The 16107-nt window shown below is 43.3% G+C and overlaps 2 protein-coding genes across 12 annotated transcripts in view; one reads left to right on the top strand and one right to left on the bottom strand.

Annotated features, from left to right (window-relative positions):
* The window catches only part of LOC125446439 (zinc finger protein 271-like), a 111492-nt gene extending 104440 nt beyond the window's left edge, over positions 1–7052 (bottom strand). For 4 of the 9 annotated variants that reach the window (XR_009442934.1, XR_007246398.2, XR_007246399.2 and 1 more), the window contains exons 1-2: positions 6818–7040; positions 925–2548 (exon numbers count right to left, since the gene is read on the bottom strand). Coding sequence is in view for 2 of the 9 variants with exons in the window: in XM_048520020.2 (XP_048375977.1) it covers positions 1087–2043 (957 nt within the window). In the remaining 7 variants the exon portion in view is untranslated. Of the gene's footprint in view, positions 1–924; positions 2549–6817 lie in introns of all 9 variants that reach the window. The other 5 variants (XR_007246402.2, XM_048520020.2, XR_007246403.2 and 2 more) reach the window with 4 other exon arrangements.
* A 2993-nt stretch (positions 7053–10045) lies between these two features.
* Positions 10046–16107, top strand: part of LOC125446435 (H-2 class I histocompatibility antigen, Q9 alpha chain-like) — a 48593-nt gene continuing 42531 nt past the window's right edge. For 2 of the 3 annotated variants that reach the window (XM_059639672.1, XM_048520012.1), the window contains exons 1-3: positions 10046–10090; positions 11473–11561; positions 12512–13014. The gene's annotated coding sequence lies outside the window, so the exon portion shown is untranslated. The remainder of the gene's footprint in view (positions 10091–11472; positions 11562–12511; positions 13015–16107) is intronic. The other variant, XM_048520013.1, reaches the window with a different exon arrangement.

Below are 16107 nucleotides of genomic sequence, written 5' to 3'. Positions count from 1 at the left end.
GTGCTGAATGAACCTCATGCCTCTTGGACAATTACAAAAGCTGAAGCTCCTGCATTCTTGTCCTCTTCATCTTTTTACTCGCTTAAGTTGTAGTCACATCTTCTTTTTCGTTTCCTTTTCCAATAATTTTTTCAGAAGACCATATTCTAAGAGGTGTGACTGTGTCCTGGAATAAACTGTCCAAGTAAATTTCCCCCAACCTGATGCATCAGTCTCTATAGTTCTGTCTCCTGCTCATAAACCCTGAACTAAAGCCGCTTGATTTCCAAAAACTTTCTTGTGATGTGTTCACACTGGATCAAGTTGGCATCCAGCAGCTCCCACATTGCTACACCTGTGACGTGTCACTCGTCCTCCCATCCTTAATGTATTTGAATTAACTTCTTAATGATTTTAATTTAATAAGTTAGTTTCCTTTGAAATATTTATTAATCTTCTCACCTCTTCTGGACAAATTTAAACCATAGCATTAGAACAGTCCTGAATTACTAACCAAGTATTCACCGAATGGCTAGCTTCTTCCCCTGTACTTCAGTTAGAACCAATTCCTATATAGTGAAAAGTTAGTAAAAGCAAAGCAGCACTTTCTCCCATTCTTCAACTAACTTCCAGCACTCTATTCAAGGTCACACTGAGATGCCTGGATGTGAGTTAGCTCAGCCCCAGGTAAGGGAAAGGAAATTTTAAGCTAGTTTTCTGAATCAACTAACTTCACTTAATTAAATAACTTAATGAACAGGTCTCAGAGAGCTTGTACATCCTGGCTTAAAGCTGGATGCAATTTTAGACTTTAAACAGTAAGTTAGTTAAATGTTAAATACAAATAAATTTCTAAACAGAGATTAAAAACTCCTTTGCTCGCCCAAGTGTCAGCATTCCGTTAAAAGTTACACTCAGTTGTCACACACCCGAATGGTTTCTAACCTCTGTAAGATCTGATGTTTAAAGAGAGTGGGAGAGGAGTGGGTAACAGCCTGGTTGCAAACACCAAACCTGAAGAACTTCCGACCCTTTGTGAATCCTCTGATATCCTAGGACGTTTGAAGACATCACATTTCCTTTATTACAAACCTCACAGTTGTAAAGTTACTCCACAGTGTGAATGCGCTGGTGTCTGTGAAGATTTGATCTCTCCGTGAATGATTTGTCACACACCTCACATGTGAACGGTTTCTCTCCTGTGTGAACACGTTGGTGTCTGCGGAGATTTGTCGACTGTGAAAATGATTTATTACACAGTTTGCACGGGAATGGTTTTGCTCCTGTGTGAATGTATTGGTGTTTCAGGAGATCAGATGAGATGGTGAAAGCCTTTTCACAAATGTTGCACGTGAATGGTTTCTCCCCTGTGTGAAAGCGTTGGTGTGTGCGGAGGGATGATGATGCCGAGAATGATTTACAGCACACCTTGCAAGTGAATGGTTTTTCTCCCGTGTGAATGTGTTGGTGCTTCAGCAGATCAGAGGAGTTGGTGAAAGCCTTCTCGCAAAATCCACATCTGAATGGTTTCTGCCCTGTGTGAATACGTCTGTGTTTGCAAAGAGTTGATGAGTTAGAGAATGATTTGTCACACACCTTACACGTGAATGGTTTTTCCTCTGTGTGAATGCGTTGGTGTGAGCAGAGAGTCGAAGAGTCTAAGAATGATTTGTTGCACACCTCACACTTGAATGGTTTTTCCTTTGTGTGAACGTGTTGGTGTTTGCGGAGGGTAGAGGAGAGGGAGAATGATTTGTCACACACCTCACACGTGTATGGTTTTTCCCCAGTGTGTGTACGTAGATGGGTGCGAAGGTTTTCTGATTCTGAGAATGATTTGTCACACACTTCACAAGTGAATGGCTTCTCCCCTGTGTGGATGCGTTGGTGTCTCAGCAGGTTCTCTGACTGCGAGAATGATTTATCACACACGTCACATGTGAACGGTTTCTCCCCTGTGTGAATGCGTCGGTGTCTGCGGAGGTTTGAGGATTCTGAGAATGTTTTGTTGCAGACCTCGCACGTGAATGGTTTCTCTCTCAGGTGAGTACGTCGGTTAGTCATGAGCCTTGATTGTGCATCAAACTGTGATTGGTTTCTTTTCCAGATGGCTTCAGTTGTGTTAACTGTTACACAACAGATATACCTTGTGTGTCTAGAAATATTGTCAAACTGTGAACCTTCTTTGTACACCTCAAACACAAGAGGTTCAACCTCTCACTTGTAGGAATAAGTCTCTTAAGGCTCAATGAATGATCTCACCACACTTGGAGCCACACACACTTCTTCCCAGCCTCCCCCGACTGATCACCCTCAGCCGAACCTTCAGAAAGGCTGGTTCTGATATAAGGCTCTGACCAGTTTCAGATCTGATGATATGTCAAAGTTCCTCTGACCCGACCAATTTCCAGATTGTGGTTTCACTGACCAACCGCCTCTTGGTTCAGCAAGGCTATGAAGAGATTGGATGTCTTCCAGCAGTTCATCAGTTATTCCTTGGGTAATCGTCAGGATCTATTTGCAATGTTTATCTTCTCTGTATTCTCTGGTGTAGCACAGTGCAGTCCTTCTGTAAAACAGTAAAAGGAAACATGATTTCTTCCAACTCCCTTTCCTCCTTTGCTGTAGGGGACTGACTCCTTAGTTCGAGACGGTTCCACAGTGAGTGCCAGTTTGCTATTCCCAGTCTGAGGGAGGGAATCAGGTGCAAGTCTTTTCTTTTACCTCACCTGTCTGGAACCAGGAGGAGACAATATATATATAAAATATCTCTCCTCCACTCAGACCTACCCCGCCCCACCACATCTTCCCAGGCACCATAAGGGCATTGCAATAAAGTCGGGCAGAGTGTAAAACACGCTAGTAAATCGCTATGAGCTCTCATTTTCTTCAAGTCAGAGGGGTGGCTGGGTATCCACAGTCATGCCTGTCTCTTTGTGGGGTATGTGGAACATTCCTTGTTCCAACCCTATTCTGGCCCCCACCCACAACTCTTTCTCCAATACATTGATGACATCATCAGTGCTACTTCCCACTCTTGTCTGGCATTGGAAAAGTTAATCGATTTTGCTTCCAATTTCCATCCTGCCTTCACTTCCACCTGGTCTATCTCTGACTCCTCCCTTCCCTTCCTCGACGTCTCTGTTTCCATTTCTGGGGATGAACTGGCCACTAATATCCACTATAAACTCACTGATTCCCACAGCTACCCGGACAAGACATCGTCACACCCTGCTTCCTTTCAAGACTCCATCCCATTCTTTCAGTTCCTCCGTCTCTGTCACATATGTTCAGATGAAGTCCACTGAGAAGGAAGCCTCTGAAATGTCCACCTTCTTCCTCAACTGAGGATTCCCCAGCATTGTATTCGACAGGGCATTCAACCAGCTCCGACCCATCTCCCGCACTTCCACCCTCACCCTCCTCTTCCCTCCCACAGAACGATAGGCTTACCCTTTTCATCAGATGCCATTTCTGCCACCTCCAGTGACAGCTATCACCAGACACATATTCCCCTCCCCTCACTTGTACAACTTCCACAGGAACCATTCCCTCTGGGACACCCTGCTCTACTCTTCCTTCATCCTGAATACCTCCCGACAGCCCCACAGCACCTTGTCCTGCAACCAGCGAAGGAACAATACCTGTCCATTTCCCTACTCCTGCTCCACTTTCCAAGGGCCCAAACATACCTTCCAGGTGAAGCAACACTTCACGTGCACTTCCCAGAATCTAGTTCTAATGCACTCACTGCTCACAATATGGTCTCCTACATTGGGGGAAAAAAAAGCATAGACTGGGTGACCACTTCACAGAAAATTCACATTCTGCTCGCAAAAAAAGACCCTGAGCTACCTGTTGCCTGCCCCTTTAATACACCACCTTATTCCCTGGCCAACATCTCCGCCTCTGGCTTGCTGCAGTGTTCCAGCGAAGCTCAACGAAAGCTGGAAGAACAACACCTCATTTTCCACTTGGTGACTCTGCAGCCCTCTGGAGTCAATATCAAGTTCAATAGTTTTAGGGCCTGAACTCTCCCATGTCCTGATCTCCGCCATCCCGCACACCAGGTCTTGCTATCACATACTCTGCCATTACACACTACCTACTGTTAGTCACTAAATTGTCCATGAACAACTATTCACCCTTCGAGCCAGATCTTTATATGTGAAAAGAAAAGAAATGGTTAAGACTAAAATTGGGCTCTTGAAGTCAGAAACGGGTGAATTTATTATGGGGAACAAGGAAATGGCAGAACAGTTGAATAGGTACTTTGGATCTGTCTTCACTAAGGAAGACACAAGTGATCTCCCAGATGTAATAGTGGCTGAAGGAGCTAGGGGAATGGATGAACTGAAGGGAATTTATATTAGGGAGGAAATGGTTTTGGATAGACTGTTAGGTCTGAAGGTTGATAAGTCCCCGGGACCTGATGGTCTGCATCCCAGGGTACTTAAGGAGGTGGCTCTAGAAATCGTGGACGCATTGGTAATCATTTTCCAATGTTCTATAAATTCAGGATCAGTTCCTGCGGATTGGAGGGTGGCTAATGTTGTCCCACTTTTCAAGAAAGGAGGGAGAGAGAAAACAGGGAATTATAGACAGGTTAGCCTGACGTCAGTGGTGGGACAGATGCTGGAGTCAATTATAAAAGATGAAATTACGACTCATTTGGATAGCAGTAACAGGATAGGTCAGAGTCAGCATGGATTTACGAAGGGGAAGTCATGCTTGACTAATCTTCTGGAATTTTTTGAGGATGTATCTATGAAGATGGACAAGGGAGAACCAGTGGATGTAGTGTACCTGGACTTTCAGAAAGCCTTTGATAAAGTCCCGCATAGGAGATTGGTAAACAAAATTAGGGCACATGGTAGTGGGGGCAAAATACTGACTTGGATTGAAAATTGGCTGGCTGACAGGAAGCAAGGAGTAGTGATAAATGGGTCCCTTTCTGAATGGCAGGCGGTGACCAGTGGGGTACCACAAGGTTTGGTGCTGGGACCGCAGCTGTTTACAATATTAATGATATAAAGGCATTAAAAGTAATATTAGCAAATTTGCTGATGACACAAAGCTGGGTGGCAGTGTGAAATCTGAGGAGGATGTTATGAGAATACATGGTGACTTGGACAGGCTAGGTGAGTGGACAGATGCAGTTTAATGTGGATAAATGTGTGGTTATCCACTTTGGTGGCAAGAACAGGAAGGCAGATTACTATCTCAATGGAGTCAAGTTAGGTAAAGGGAAGTACAACGAGATCTAGGTGTTCTTGTACATCAGTCAATGAAAGCAAGCATGCAGGGTCAGCAGGCAATGAAGACAGCTAATAGCATGCTGGTCTTCACAACAAGAGGAATTGAGTATAGGAGCAAAGAGGTCCTTCTGCAGCTGTACAGGCCCCTGGTGAGACCGTACCTGGAGTATTGTGTGCAGTTTTGGTCTTCAAATTTGAGGAAGGACATTCTTACTATTGAGGGTGTGCAGCGTAGGTTCACGAGGTCAATTCCCAGAATGGCGGGACTATCATATGTTGAAAGATTGGAGCGACTGGGCTTGTATACACTTGAGTTTAGAAGGATGAGAGAGGATCTGATTGAGACGTATAAGATTATTAAGGGATTGGACACTCTGGAGGCAGGAAGCATGTTTCCGCTGATGGGTGAATCCAGAACCAGAGGACACAGTTTGAAAATAAGGGGTAGGCCATTTAGAACAGAGTTGAGGAAAAACTTCTTCACCCAGAGAGTGGTGGACATATGGAATGCTCTGCCCCAGAAGGCAGTGGAGGCCAACTCTCTGGATACTTTCAAGAAAGAGATGGATAGAGTTCTTAAAGATAGTGGAATCAAGGGTTATGGGGATAAGGCAGGAACAGGATACTGATTGTGGATGATCAGCCATGATCATAATGGATGGTGGTGCTGGCTCAAAGAGCCGAATGGCCTACTCCAGCATCTATTGTCTATTGTTATCAACTCCTATGTCTATCCAACTGCTCTTCTCTCTTTTCTGGCTCTAAGCTATCATTTACTCCCTACCCCATCTCTCTCTCCCTGTTTTCTGTTTATAAATCAACTTTTCCCCAGCCACCATCAGTTCTGAGGAATGGTCACCACACCTAAAATATTAACTCTGATTTTTTCTTTACAGATGCTGCCAAACCTTCTGAGCTTTTGCAGCAATTGATCTATACGGTTGTTTATGCTATTGAACCTCCCTCCACTCCTCTTCATCTCACACTATCAGCAAGTCCTTCTGTTCCTTTCCCCTCATGTGCTTGTTTAATTCCCTTAAAGGCATCTCTGCTCTTTACTTCAACCATTCCATTTGAAATTTGTAGAATAAATTCAAAACAAAATTGTGCAAGCTTTTTAGACAACCTCAAAATCCCAGATATTGTCATTCAGGGAGGGGAAAGTGCTACAACTGTCTGGTCTGGTCTACATGTGACTCCAGTTCCACACAATATGATTGACTCTGAAGTGGCTAAACAAACAATGACTCTCCTGCCCATCAGGATTTTAAATATATCTACCAAGTGTACTCATTGGCTCTTCTACTCTACTCTTTTCCAGTCTATCCAAGTAATTGTAATTCCTCAATCTTGAAACTATTCCTGTAAATCTATTCTGTGTTCTCCCCAAAATTCTTCATTGAACATTTCCCAGGCCACCTCTCTCCAAAAGGCAGACTGAATATAACAGCCTTGGTGAGCAAGGCTAAGTCTCCAGTTCAACAAGCTGTCTGCAGTTCCACAAGAGGTGAATGAATGATCGAGAAAAGGACAAAGCGATGCATAACACATTTATCTCCTTCAAATCAAATTTCACTCACCTCCTCTCTACGTATCGAATTCAAACCAGAACCTCGCTGCTGATTATTGACTCAGCTCACCAGCAGTAACTCTCGGAGTAGCTGCCGGAAAACAATTTGTATAAAAGCTGCTCCTTCACTCACCATCTCCTCACTTGGTTTTCAGTCCCTACAGGAAGTGAACCAGCTCTGGAAGAGGAAGAGGAGAGAGTGGGCAGAGTGGGTGGGCTCTCTGATTGACGTCTCTCACAGTCAATCCAAATATTTCTGCAGCCATGATTATGGTAACTGCAGATGCTGGAGAATCCAAGATAACAAAGTGTGAAACTGGATGAACACAGCAGGCCAAGCAGCATCTCAGGATGCTGCTTGGCCTGCTGTGTTCATCCAGCTTCACACTTTGTTATCTCTATTTCTGCAGCAACATGTGTTTCCTGAAGCTTGGGAAACTGACCGGTGAAATGGAGGTGATTTTGAGCAGCGGTTTAGGTGGAGATTTAAACTTGCATTGTCCCATGTGAATAAAAACTCACTTATTGCAGCTGGTGTCGAGATTTCTAGTGTAGGGATAGCTTGTTTATTTTTGTTAGCCTTCAAAATGACATCACTGTCGGATGCGCAGCTTCGGATATTTTTGACAGCAGATCAGAAGAGGAAGACCCACAGAAGAACACGGCAATGGAGAGAAAGTATACCAGGAAGAGATAGAGGAGAATAGGAGAGAGAAATATGACATATTGCTCTGTGACCCAGGGAGAGAGTTGGGGCTCGCTGTGTGAATCTCAGCTGTGTTGAGTCTGACTGCACTGCCCTGTTGAAGGTTCGACTCCCGTGGAAGTTCAGCTCTCCGCAACTCCAATTTGTAATGTTCAACCTTTAATTTGCCCAGTTCCTCTCTCAGGATGCCCTGGTTCTTTCCCATCTCCTGAAACGTTTCAGTCTGTTCCCTTCTCCCAGGATATATCAGTCTATTCACTTCTCCAGTTCCTCTGAGTAGTATCCCACACCAAACTTAAAACAAAATAAAAACTGTGGATTCTGGAGACCTGAAACAAACAAAAACAAAAATTGCTGGAGAAACTCAGCAGGTCGAGGAGATTTGAGGAGAGTGAACCGAATTAACGTTTCACATCCACTGACTCGAAATCCAGAGGTGAGGTTGGCTTTGAGTAAATCAGCCACTGCAGAAATGTTGTGGAGAAAGGAGGATGAAAGGCTGAGACATTAAGGATTGTGACAGTGCAATCGTCAGTGAATTGTGAAATAGTTATTTCTACTGGAGGTTCACAGTAGGTGGTACAGCTAGAATGTTTAAGAGGGGTTTGGGTGCTGAGTGATCCATAGAAGTGATCAGAGATGGCCTTTTCTGTGATTGATGTGACAAGAGTGAGGCCGGTTGAGACAGCAAGACCACAGAGTTGGCCAGGAATCAGGGTCGGGAAAATCACTGAAACTGACAGTTGACAAGCAAGGAAAGTTTTCAATAGCTCCTCACATACAAATAATGCTTTGAGGCATTAATTGCTCACATGCAAATCATGATCCTCGTCAGCTCGCTCCTAGAATTGATCCAGTTGGGTTGTGCTTGAATTGAAGCCACCAGCACATAAAAAGGTGTGAAATTTGGCAGTGATTACATGGAGAGAAAGGGTCCACTGACAATCACCAAATCCGTATTTTGGACAGTCCCAGTGTCCTGGTAAATAAGGCACTAGTCTCCTGAGCTAGGATTGTGGGTTCAAGTTCTGGGGTTAAAGAAAATGTTTGCCTTGAAATAAATCTCAAAGTCATCGTCACATTCTGTTTGTCAGATGAAACTACCTGGGCAGTTCTGATCCAGCCCATTCTCATTCTGCCAATTGCTTGCCAGGGATACAAAGTAATGCAATACATCTCCCAAGCTGAACACTAGCACAACACTCAGAATAATGTCCACACCACTTCCCAGACAAATCCTGTCATCTCCCAATACCCCAGCACAATCACTATTTTGAAATGTCAGTTAAAGTCACAGATAGAGTAAGAGAGTCATACAACATGGAAACATAACCTTCAGTCAACTCGTCTGCAATGACCAGATATCCTAAACTAATCTAATACCATTTGGCAGCCTTTGGCCTATATCCATCTAAATTCTTCTGACTCATGTATTTATGCAGCTGCCTTTTAAATATTGCAATTGTACCCAACTCCTCTGGCAGCTTGTACCATACATACACCACCATTAGTGTGAAAAAGTTGCCTTTCAAGACCCTTTTAAATCTTTCTCCTGACACCTTAAATTATGCCTTCTAGTTATAGGCTCCCCTAACCTGGGAAAAAAAGAACTTGGCTATTCACCCAACTATGCCCCTCATGATTTTATGAATTTCTAAAAGGTAACTTTTCAACCTCCAATGCTCCAGGGTAAAAGCCTCTCCCAGTAGCTCAAGATCTCCAATCCCACCAACATCTTTGTAAAGCTTTACTAAACTATTTCAAGCTGAACAAAATCTTTCCTATAGTGGGGAGACCAGAAGTGTGTGCGCTATTCTAAAAATGGCCTCACCAATGGACAGCCGCAATATGACGTTCCAACGCCGAAACTGAATGCACTGATCAATGAAGGCAAGTGTACCAAACGCCTACTCAGCGCACTGTCTACCTGCGATTCCCCTTTCGAGGCATTGATTAAATTGATTGATTTACGACAGTAAGATTCGAATTGGCATGAGGGTCTGAATGACCTCCTGCTGTTCCTACATTTAGCAGGGATCAGCCGTCATGTATTCAAATTCTAACTGGTCTTGCGGAGCTGAATCATCTCCACCTGGTTCTGTAAACGTTTACTACCTATTTCAGCACACCATCCGCCCTCCAATGACATTAGATTTAGTAATACAGCATTGACTGAAGCAAGAGCGTCTTGATCCCGTACCGGGTATGAGTGACGTGGGTAAATCCAACTGCCCAGAAGTAGTTTAGACTGAGTTTGACTCTATCTAACGCATGCTGTACCTTCTCATGTGTGTTCGAAGGACGGTACCGACATGAAAAAGCTACTCCATTTAAAATGTGAAGAATCTATTCCTTATGTTCACATCCGAGTGTTTTGAACCTGATCTGCTGCTGAAAGTCACCTCCATTTCACCGGTCAGTTTTTCAAACTTTAGGAAACTCATGTTGCTGCAGAAATATTCAGATTGGCTGTGAGAGACGTCAATCAGAGAGCCCACCCACTCTGCCCATTCTCTCCTCTTCCTCTTCCAGAGCTGGTTCACTTCCTACAGGGACTGAAAACCAAGTGAGGAGATGGTGAGTGAAGGAGCAGCTTTTATACAAATTGTATCCCATAATATCCACACCAGTCTTCAGGCAGTCTGACTGTCCTGTGGGTAATCAGGGGTGGAAATGTCCCTTATGCTGTGTGAGAAGATCCAGCTGAGAGAGCTGTTTACTCGGTGCTTTGTGCTGAGCTGTTTGACTGGAGCTGCGTGTTGTATATTGAGTGTGTTTATTGGAAGCGTTTCCCTTCTGATTTCCAGCCTGAGTTTTGTTGATGGCATATTCCTGAATTAGATTTTAAGATGTAATCATCTGGGAGGTGTCGATTCTGACTTCCTGTTGTAAATACCGTGTGTGTTTGAAGCTGGTTATTATCTTGTGAATTAACACAGAAACACAGACAATAGAAGCAGGAGTAGCTTGTTTGATCCTTCATTCATTACGATTGTCGCTGATCATCGAACTCAATCTCCTCCTCCTGGCTGTCCTCACCCTGCCATGTCTTTTGTTCCCTTTAGCTCCATGTGCTGTGTCCAGATCCTTTTGCAAGGATGTTTTGATTGTTTTGGCCTCACCTCTTTTTATCTCAGGGAATCCTACATGCTTGCTATTCTCTGAATTAAAAAAAGGTCAACTCAGCCCTCAACGGGTTTGCTCCATATCTTTGGACTGTTTTGGATTCCTGTACCATCAGCAACACCCTTCCCACATCTATGTTTAGTCCTGTTAGAAGTTTGTAGGTTCTTTGAGATTCCCCCTCATTCTTCTGAACTCCAGTGAGTGTAATCCTAACTAATTCAAGCTGTCAGTCCCGCCATCCCAGGGATCAGTCTGGTAAACCTTCACTGCACTCTTGTAAGAACATCCTCCCTCAGATAAGGAGACCAAAATAGAACACAGTATTCCAGGTGTAATTTCACCAAGGCCCTGTATAAATGCAGCAAGCTATCCCTGCTTCCGTACTGTCACTGTGAAGGTCAACACCTGCTGCACCTACATCCTTACCTTCGGAAACTGGTGCAGGAAGCCACCCGATCTTATTGTACATTCCCCTCTCTTAATTGTTAGCCATTGAGACAATAATTTGCGTTCCTGTTTTTGCTGCAAAAGTGGATAACTGTGAATTTGTGAACAGGAGAGAATGGGCAGACTGGTTGGACTGTCCGACCTCTCTCACAGCCAATACAGATACGGAGCAACGTGCGTTTTCTGAAATAAAACCAGAAATCCCTGGCAAAACTCAGCTGGTCTAGCAACATCTGTGTGTGGGTGGGGGTGGGGGTGGGGTAAGTGAAGCAGAATTAACTTTTGTTCTGATGAAGTGTCCTGGCACTTAAAATGTTAACTCTGCTTTACTTCCACAGTTGCTGCTAGATCTGCTGAATTTCACAAGCAAATTGTTTTTGTTTCAGATCTCAAGCTTTGGTGGTTCTTTGTTTTATTTTCTGAGTTTCTGAAGCTGTGAAACTGACTGGTGAAATGGATGTGAATAGCCAATCAGGTGAGATTAAAAGTTGTCATCCCGTCAATTAACTTCAACGAGATCACCCCTTAATTTTCCAAACTCCATGAAATATAACCTTAGATTGTTTTATCTCTGCTCATTATGTAACTGTGCAGTCCAGGGATTATTCTTGTAAATCTACACCGCACTCCCTCAAGACCAATGTCTCCTTCCTGTGACGAAGTGCCCAGAACTACATTCAGTATTCAAAGTCTGGTGAAACCAGAGCTTTGTATCACTTTAACGTGACGTCCATCCCCTTGTTTTCTTTTCCTTGAGATATGCCATGAGGCATTTTAATATTTTCTGCCCCTGTTTATAATATTTAATGATTTCAGTACCCGCATTCCCAAGTCTCGTAAAACCTAACTGTCTGCTTGTTTCTCTTAATTTGCCTAATGAGTGGGGCTGCAACAACACTCAACATCAGGCGGAAGTAAACTACCCGTTTGACTGGTATCCTGTCCAACATCTTCAAATTCACTCTCTTCACAACCAATGCACAGAGACAGCAGTGTGAACCATTCACACAGAACATTACATTTCTTCCAAACCTATGAAATCCAACAGCTAGAAACACAAGGACAGCAGACGCACAGAAACCTCATCCCCTATAATTTCACCTTAAATTCACACATAATCTTGACTTGGAATTCAATCACCGTGCTTCACTGTCACTGGATCAGAGTCCTGGATCTACTTTCACAATAGCACTGTCAGTGTGCCTCCAACTCCCCAATACAGTGGATCGTCCTGGTTCAAGTGGATGGTTCAGCACCATCTCTTGAAGGGGAAACTTAAATGGGTATCATTATATTAGTCAGGCCAGTCAGCTACACCCACTTCCTCGGAAAATATGAATTTTAAAAATGGTATTAAGAGTTGGCTGCTTCATCAAAGGTGAGAGACAGTTAGAAGAAATCATGTTTTCTTTCCATGTTTTACAGAAGGAATGTACCATACTGTACTGGAGAATACAGAGAGGATAGACATGCCAGATGGATCTTGGCCATCACCCAAGGAACAACTGCACAACTATGGGAGGACATCAGTCCCATTGCAGCATTGCTGAACACAGAAGATTGGACCGTGAAACTATCAGCTGCAAATCGGTCATGTCAGGGGAGCTTTGACATATCATCAGATCTGAAATTGGTCAGTGGTGTGGAGCCTTTCATCAGAACTGACCTTTCTGAAGCATCAACAAATACAGAAGATCTTGATGAAATGAAATGGAAAATAATCGAATCCTCGTGTAACTCCAGAAAATCCAAAAGCAAACTGCTCACAGTAGCCGAGTCTTGTGTCTACTCAGCCTCTCAACCAAGAGAAGCTGTTCTGTGAGTGATTGGTCAGGGTGAGAAGCTGGGAACAAGTTTTAGTGGCTCTTAGTGTGGTTAGACCTTCAATCATTCATCAAGCCTCATGAACCACTGACTCATTCATACAGGTGAGGGGTTGTTCAAGTGCATGAGGTGGGCCCCTGGGTTTCATAAAATCTCCTGACATGTAAGGTGCATCTGTTGTACCGCTGTTTACACAAACGGCTTCATGGAAGAGAAACCACTGAAGTGTGAGGTTTGTGACTGAATGGTCACCACGTCAATGACACTTGTGAATCACCAACGCATTCACAGTGGTGAGAAGCCATTCAAATGTGAGGTGTGTGACAAATTGTTCTTGTACTCATCAACCCTCCGCAGACTCCAACATCTTCACACAGGCAAGAAACCCTTTAAATGTGAACTATGTGACAAATCATTCTTACAGTCATGGGGACTCCTTGAACATCAGCACATTCACACAGGAGAGAAACCATTCACGTGCAAGGTCTGCATCAAATCATTCTCAACTTCTTCAGCCCTCCGTGTTCACCAGTGCATTCACACAGGACAGAAACCATTCACATGCAACATATGCAACAAATCATTCTCACACTCATCAACACTCCACGGTCATCAATGCATTCACACTTGGGAAAACTGATTCACATGTGACGTATGTAACAAATGGTTTACTAATTCATCAATCCTCCATGCACACCAACGCATTCACACAGGTGAGAAACCATTCTCATGCAAGGTGTGTGACAAATCTTTCTCACAGTTATCACACCTCCGCAGACACCGATGCATTCACAAAGGGGAGTAACTATTGACATGCAACATGTGTAACAAATCATTCTGTAATTTATTGGCTTTTCACAAGATGCACTCACACATCTGGAAGCTCAATCACATGTGATGTATGCAACAAAGCATTCTCAAGGCCATTGACCCTCCTGTTCCATTAGAGGATTCACACAAGAAAACAACTCATCAGGTGTGAGGGGTGTGGGAAATTCACCTTGAGACTATCAAATAAACACTCAGACTAAATCGATCGATACAGGAGAGACTGGTCCAGTACTTCCGCATCATTAACCCTCCGTGCATACCGATATGTTCACATATGACACAATCCCTTCATTTGTGCAATGCATCAGAAAATTTTCTCTTTACCATAGAGCTTCCCAAGTACCAATGCAGTCACAGGGGGGAGAAGCTGTTCAAGTGCGTGAGATGTAACAAATCATTCTCAAATCATTAACTCTCCACAGACATAAACACATTCTCGCCGCAGACAAACCATTCACAGGTAGTGTTTCAAATTATTCTTGTTATTATACCTCCGCACACATCGAAGCATCCACAGAAGCAAGACACTGTTCAAGTGTGAGGTGCGTGAAACAGCCACTGAATCTCCTGTGCCGGCTGAGAGTCCAACACTGAAAAATTGTTTGGCTGTGAGGTTTATGATTAAGATTTTGTGGCATCTTTGGCTGTTCTGGAACACCAGAGGACTTGTAGAGGGGAGTAAACTTTAAAATGTGATCAGTGAGACTTTCGACAATTTCCCCAATCTTCAAAAGCATCAGCAGATCCACACTGGAAAGAAACAGTTCTGGTGTGAGGTGTGTAATGAGGCTTTCACACAATCTTCTCATCCCTCTGTTCACAGACACAGAGAAACTGTTTTGATGTGAGTCTTGTACTAATGTTGGACCTCCTGGAACTTCAATGAATCCACACAGAGATGGACCTCATGCACAAGCGTGAGGGGAAAAAGGAGAGAAACTAGAGAACAATGTAAGTTCAGGTCTAGGACAGGAGAGACCATTAACAGAAGTTTGTCCAGGCAGACTAGTAGAAGGGAGGGAAGGTCAGAGGCAGCTCATGGGATTGTTTCAAGTTTGTTTTCAAGAGCAGGGAGGTCAGTAACCAGGGATCAGAGATTTAAAGTCAATAGATTCAAGTCAAGATTAGAGGAGATTTGAGTAGTGTTTTTTACCAGAGGGTGTTGAGGCTATGAGCTCACTGTCTGAAAGTATGATAGGGTCAGAACCATTTAAAAAACACTTGGACTCAAAGCTGAAGGAATCATTTGTTGACATTTAAAATGAAGATTGTAGTTGGGCATTTAACTAGAACTTCTTAAGACAAGTCAACATTTAAAAACATTAAAAAGGCCATATTGTAATGACTAATTTTTGGAAATTGGCCAAACCACCCTGCCAGCATTCTGTGGACATTGAGAACCTGATGGACATGATGAGTGACATTTTCAATTCACTAGTCACAAGAAGGTGAATGAAGCCTCAGACCATACAATGAATGCATGTCTATTCAATTCAATGATTTGACTGAAGTTCTGAACTCTCTGACTACCCTTTAGAACTGTAAACAACAATAAGATAATGAGCTGAATGGGGTCACCACATCTGAATGTGATCCACATTCCTTGGAAATGCAACAGAGCAGTAAGCCCAGAAACAGTCAACAGTAAAAACAGAAGCAAGCAGCAGTGCCAGCACTGCATAGTATACAGCTACCCAGAAAATTAGTTGAATAAGGAGATAGGGAAATCAAACAGGTCAACGAAGCTAAAGGAACAGCAAAAATTAAAGCAGCAACTTCTCAAAAGCAGGAATTCAAGGATTAACAGTGAGACTGCAACTCAGACATTGTTTGTGAGTTTTATATTTATTTAATTCAGAAGGAGAGCAGGAAACTGACAGTTGTAAGATCGTGAATGGTACAATAAAATACTGGAAAGAAGAGTCCTACAGCATGGAGATTGGCCCCTCAGCCCAAAATGGGTCCATTGACCAAAATCCATGCTAACTTAATTTCCCTGCAATTTGCCCATATCCTTCTAAACCTTTCTTATCCACATATTCGTCCAAATGTCTTTTAAATGTTGTTAATGTACCCACCTCAACCACTTCCGCTGGCATCTCATTCCTTATGTGTAACACCCTCTGTAAAATTGTGCCCCTCAGATTCCCATATATTCTTTCCCCTCTTACCTTAAACTGATGCTCTCTAGTCCTCAATTCCACAATCCTGGGAAAAACACTGAGTACATACCTCTCATGATTTTATGCACTTCTATAAGACTCCCTCTCAGTCTCCTACACTCGAAAGAAAAAAGTCCTAGCTTGTCCAACTTCTCCCCATAACTCAGTCCCTTGCGTGTTGACAATGTCTTTATAAATTTCTTC

This window comes from Stegostoma tigrinum, chromosome 34 (assembly GCF_030684315.1).
Source record: "Stegostoma tigrinum isolate sSteTig4 chromosome 34, sSteTig4.hap1, whole genome shotgun sequence".
In the NCBI taxonomy this organism is placed as follows: Eukaryota; Metazoa; Chordata; class Chondrichthyes; order Orectolobiformes; family Stegostomatidae; genus Stegostoma; species Stegostoma tigrinum.
This window is presented reverse-complemented; position numbering and strand designations above follow the sequence as displayed.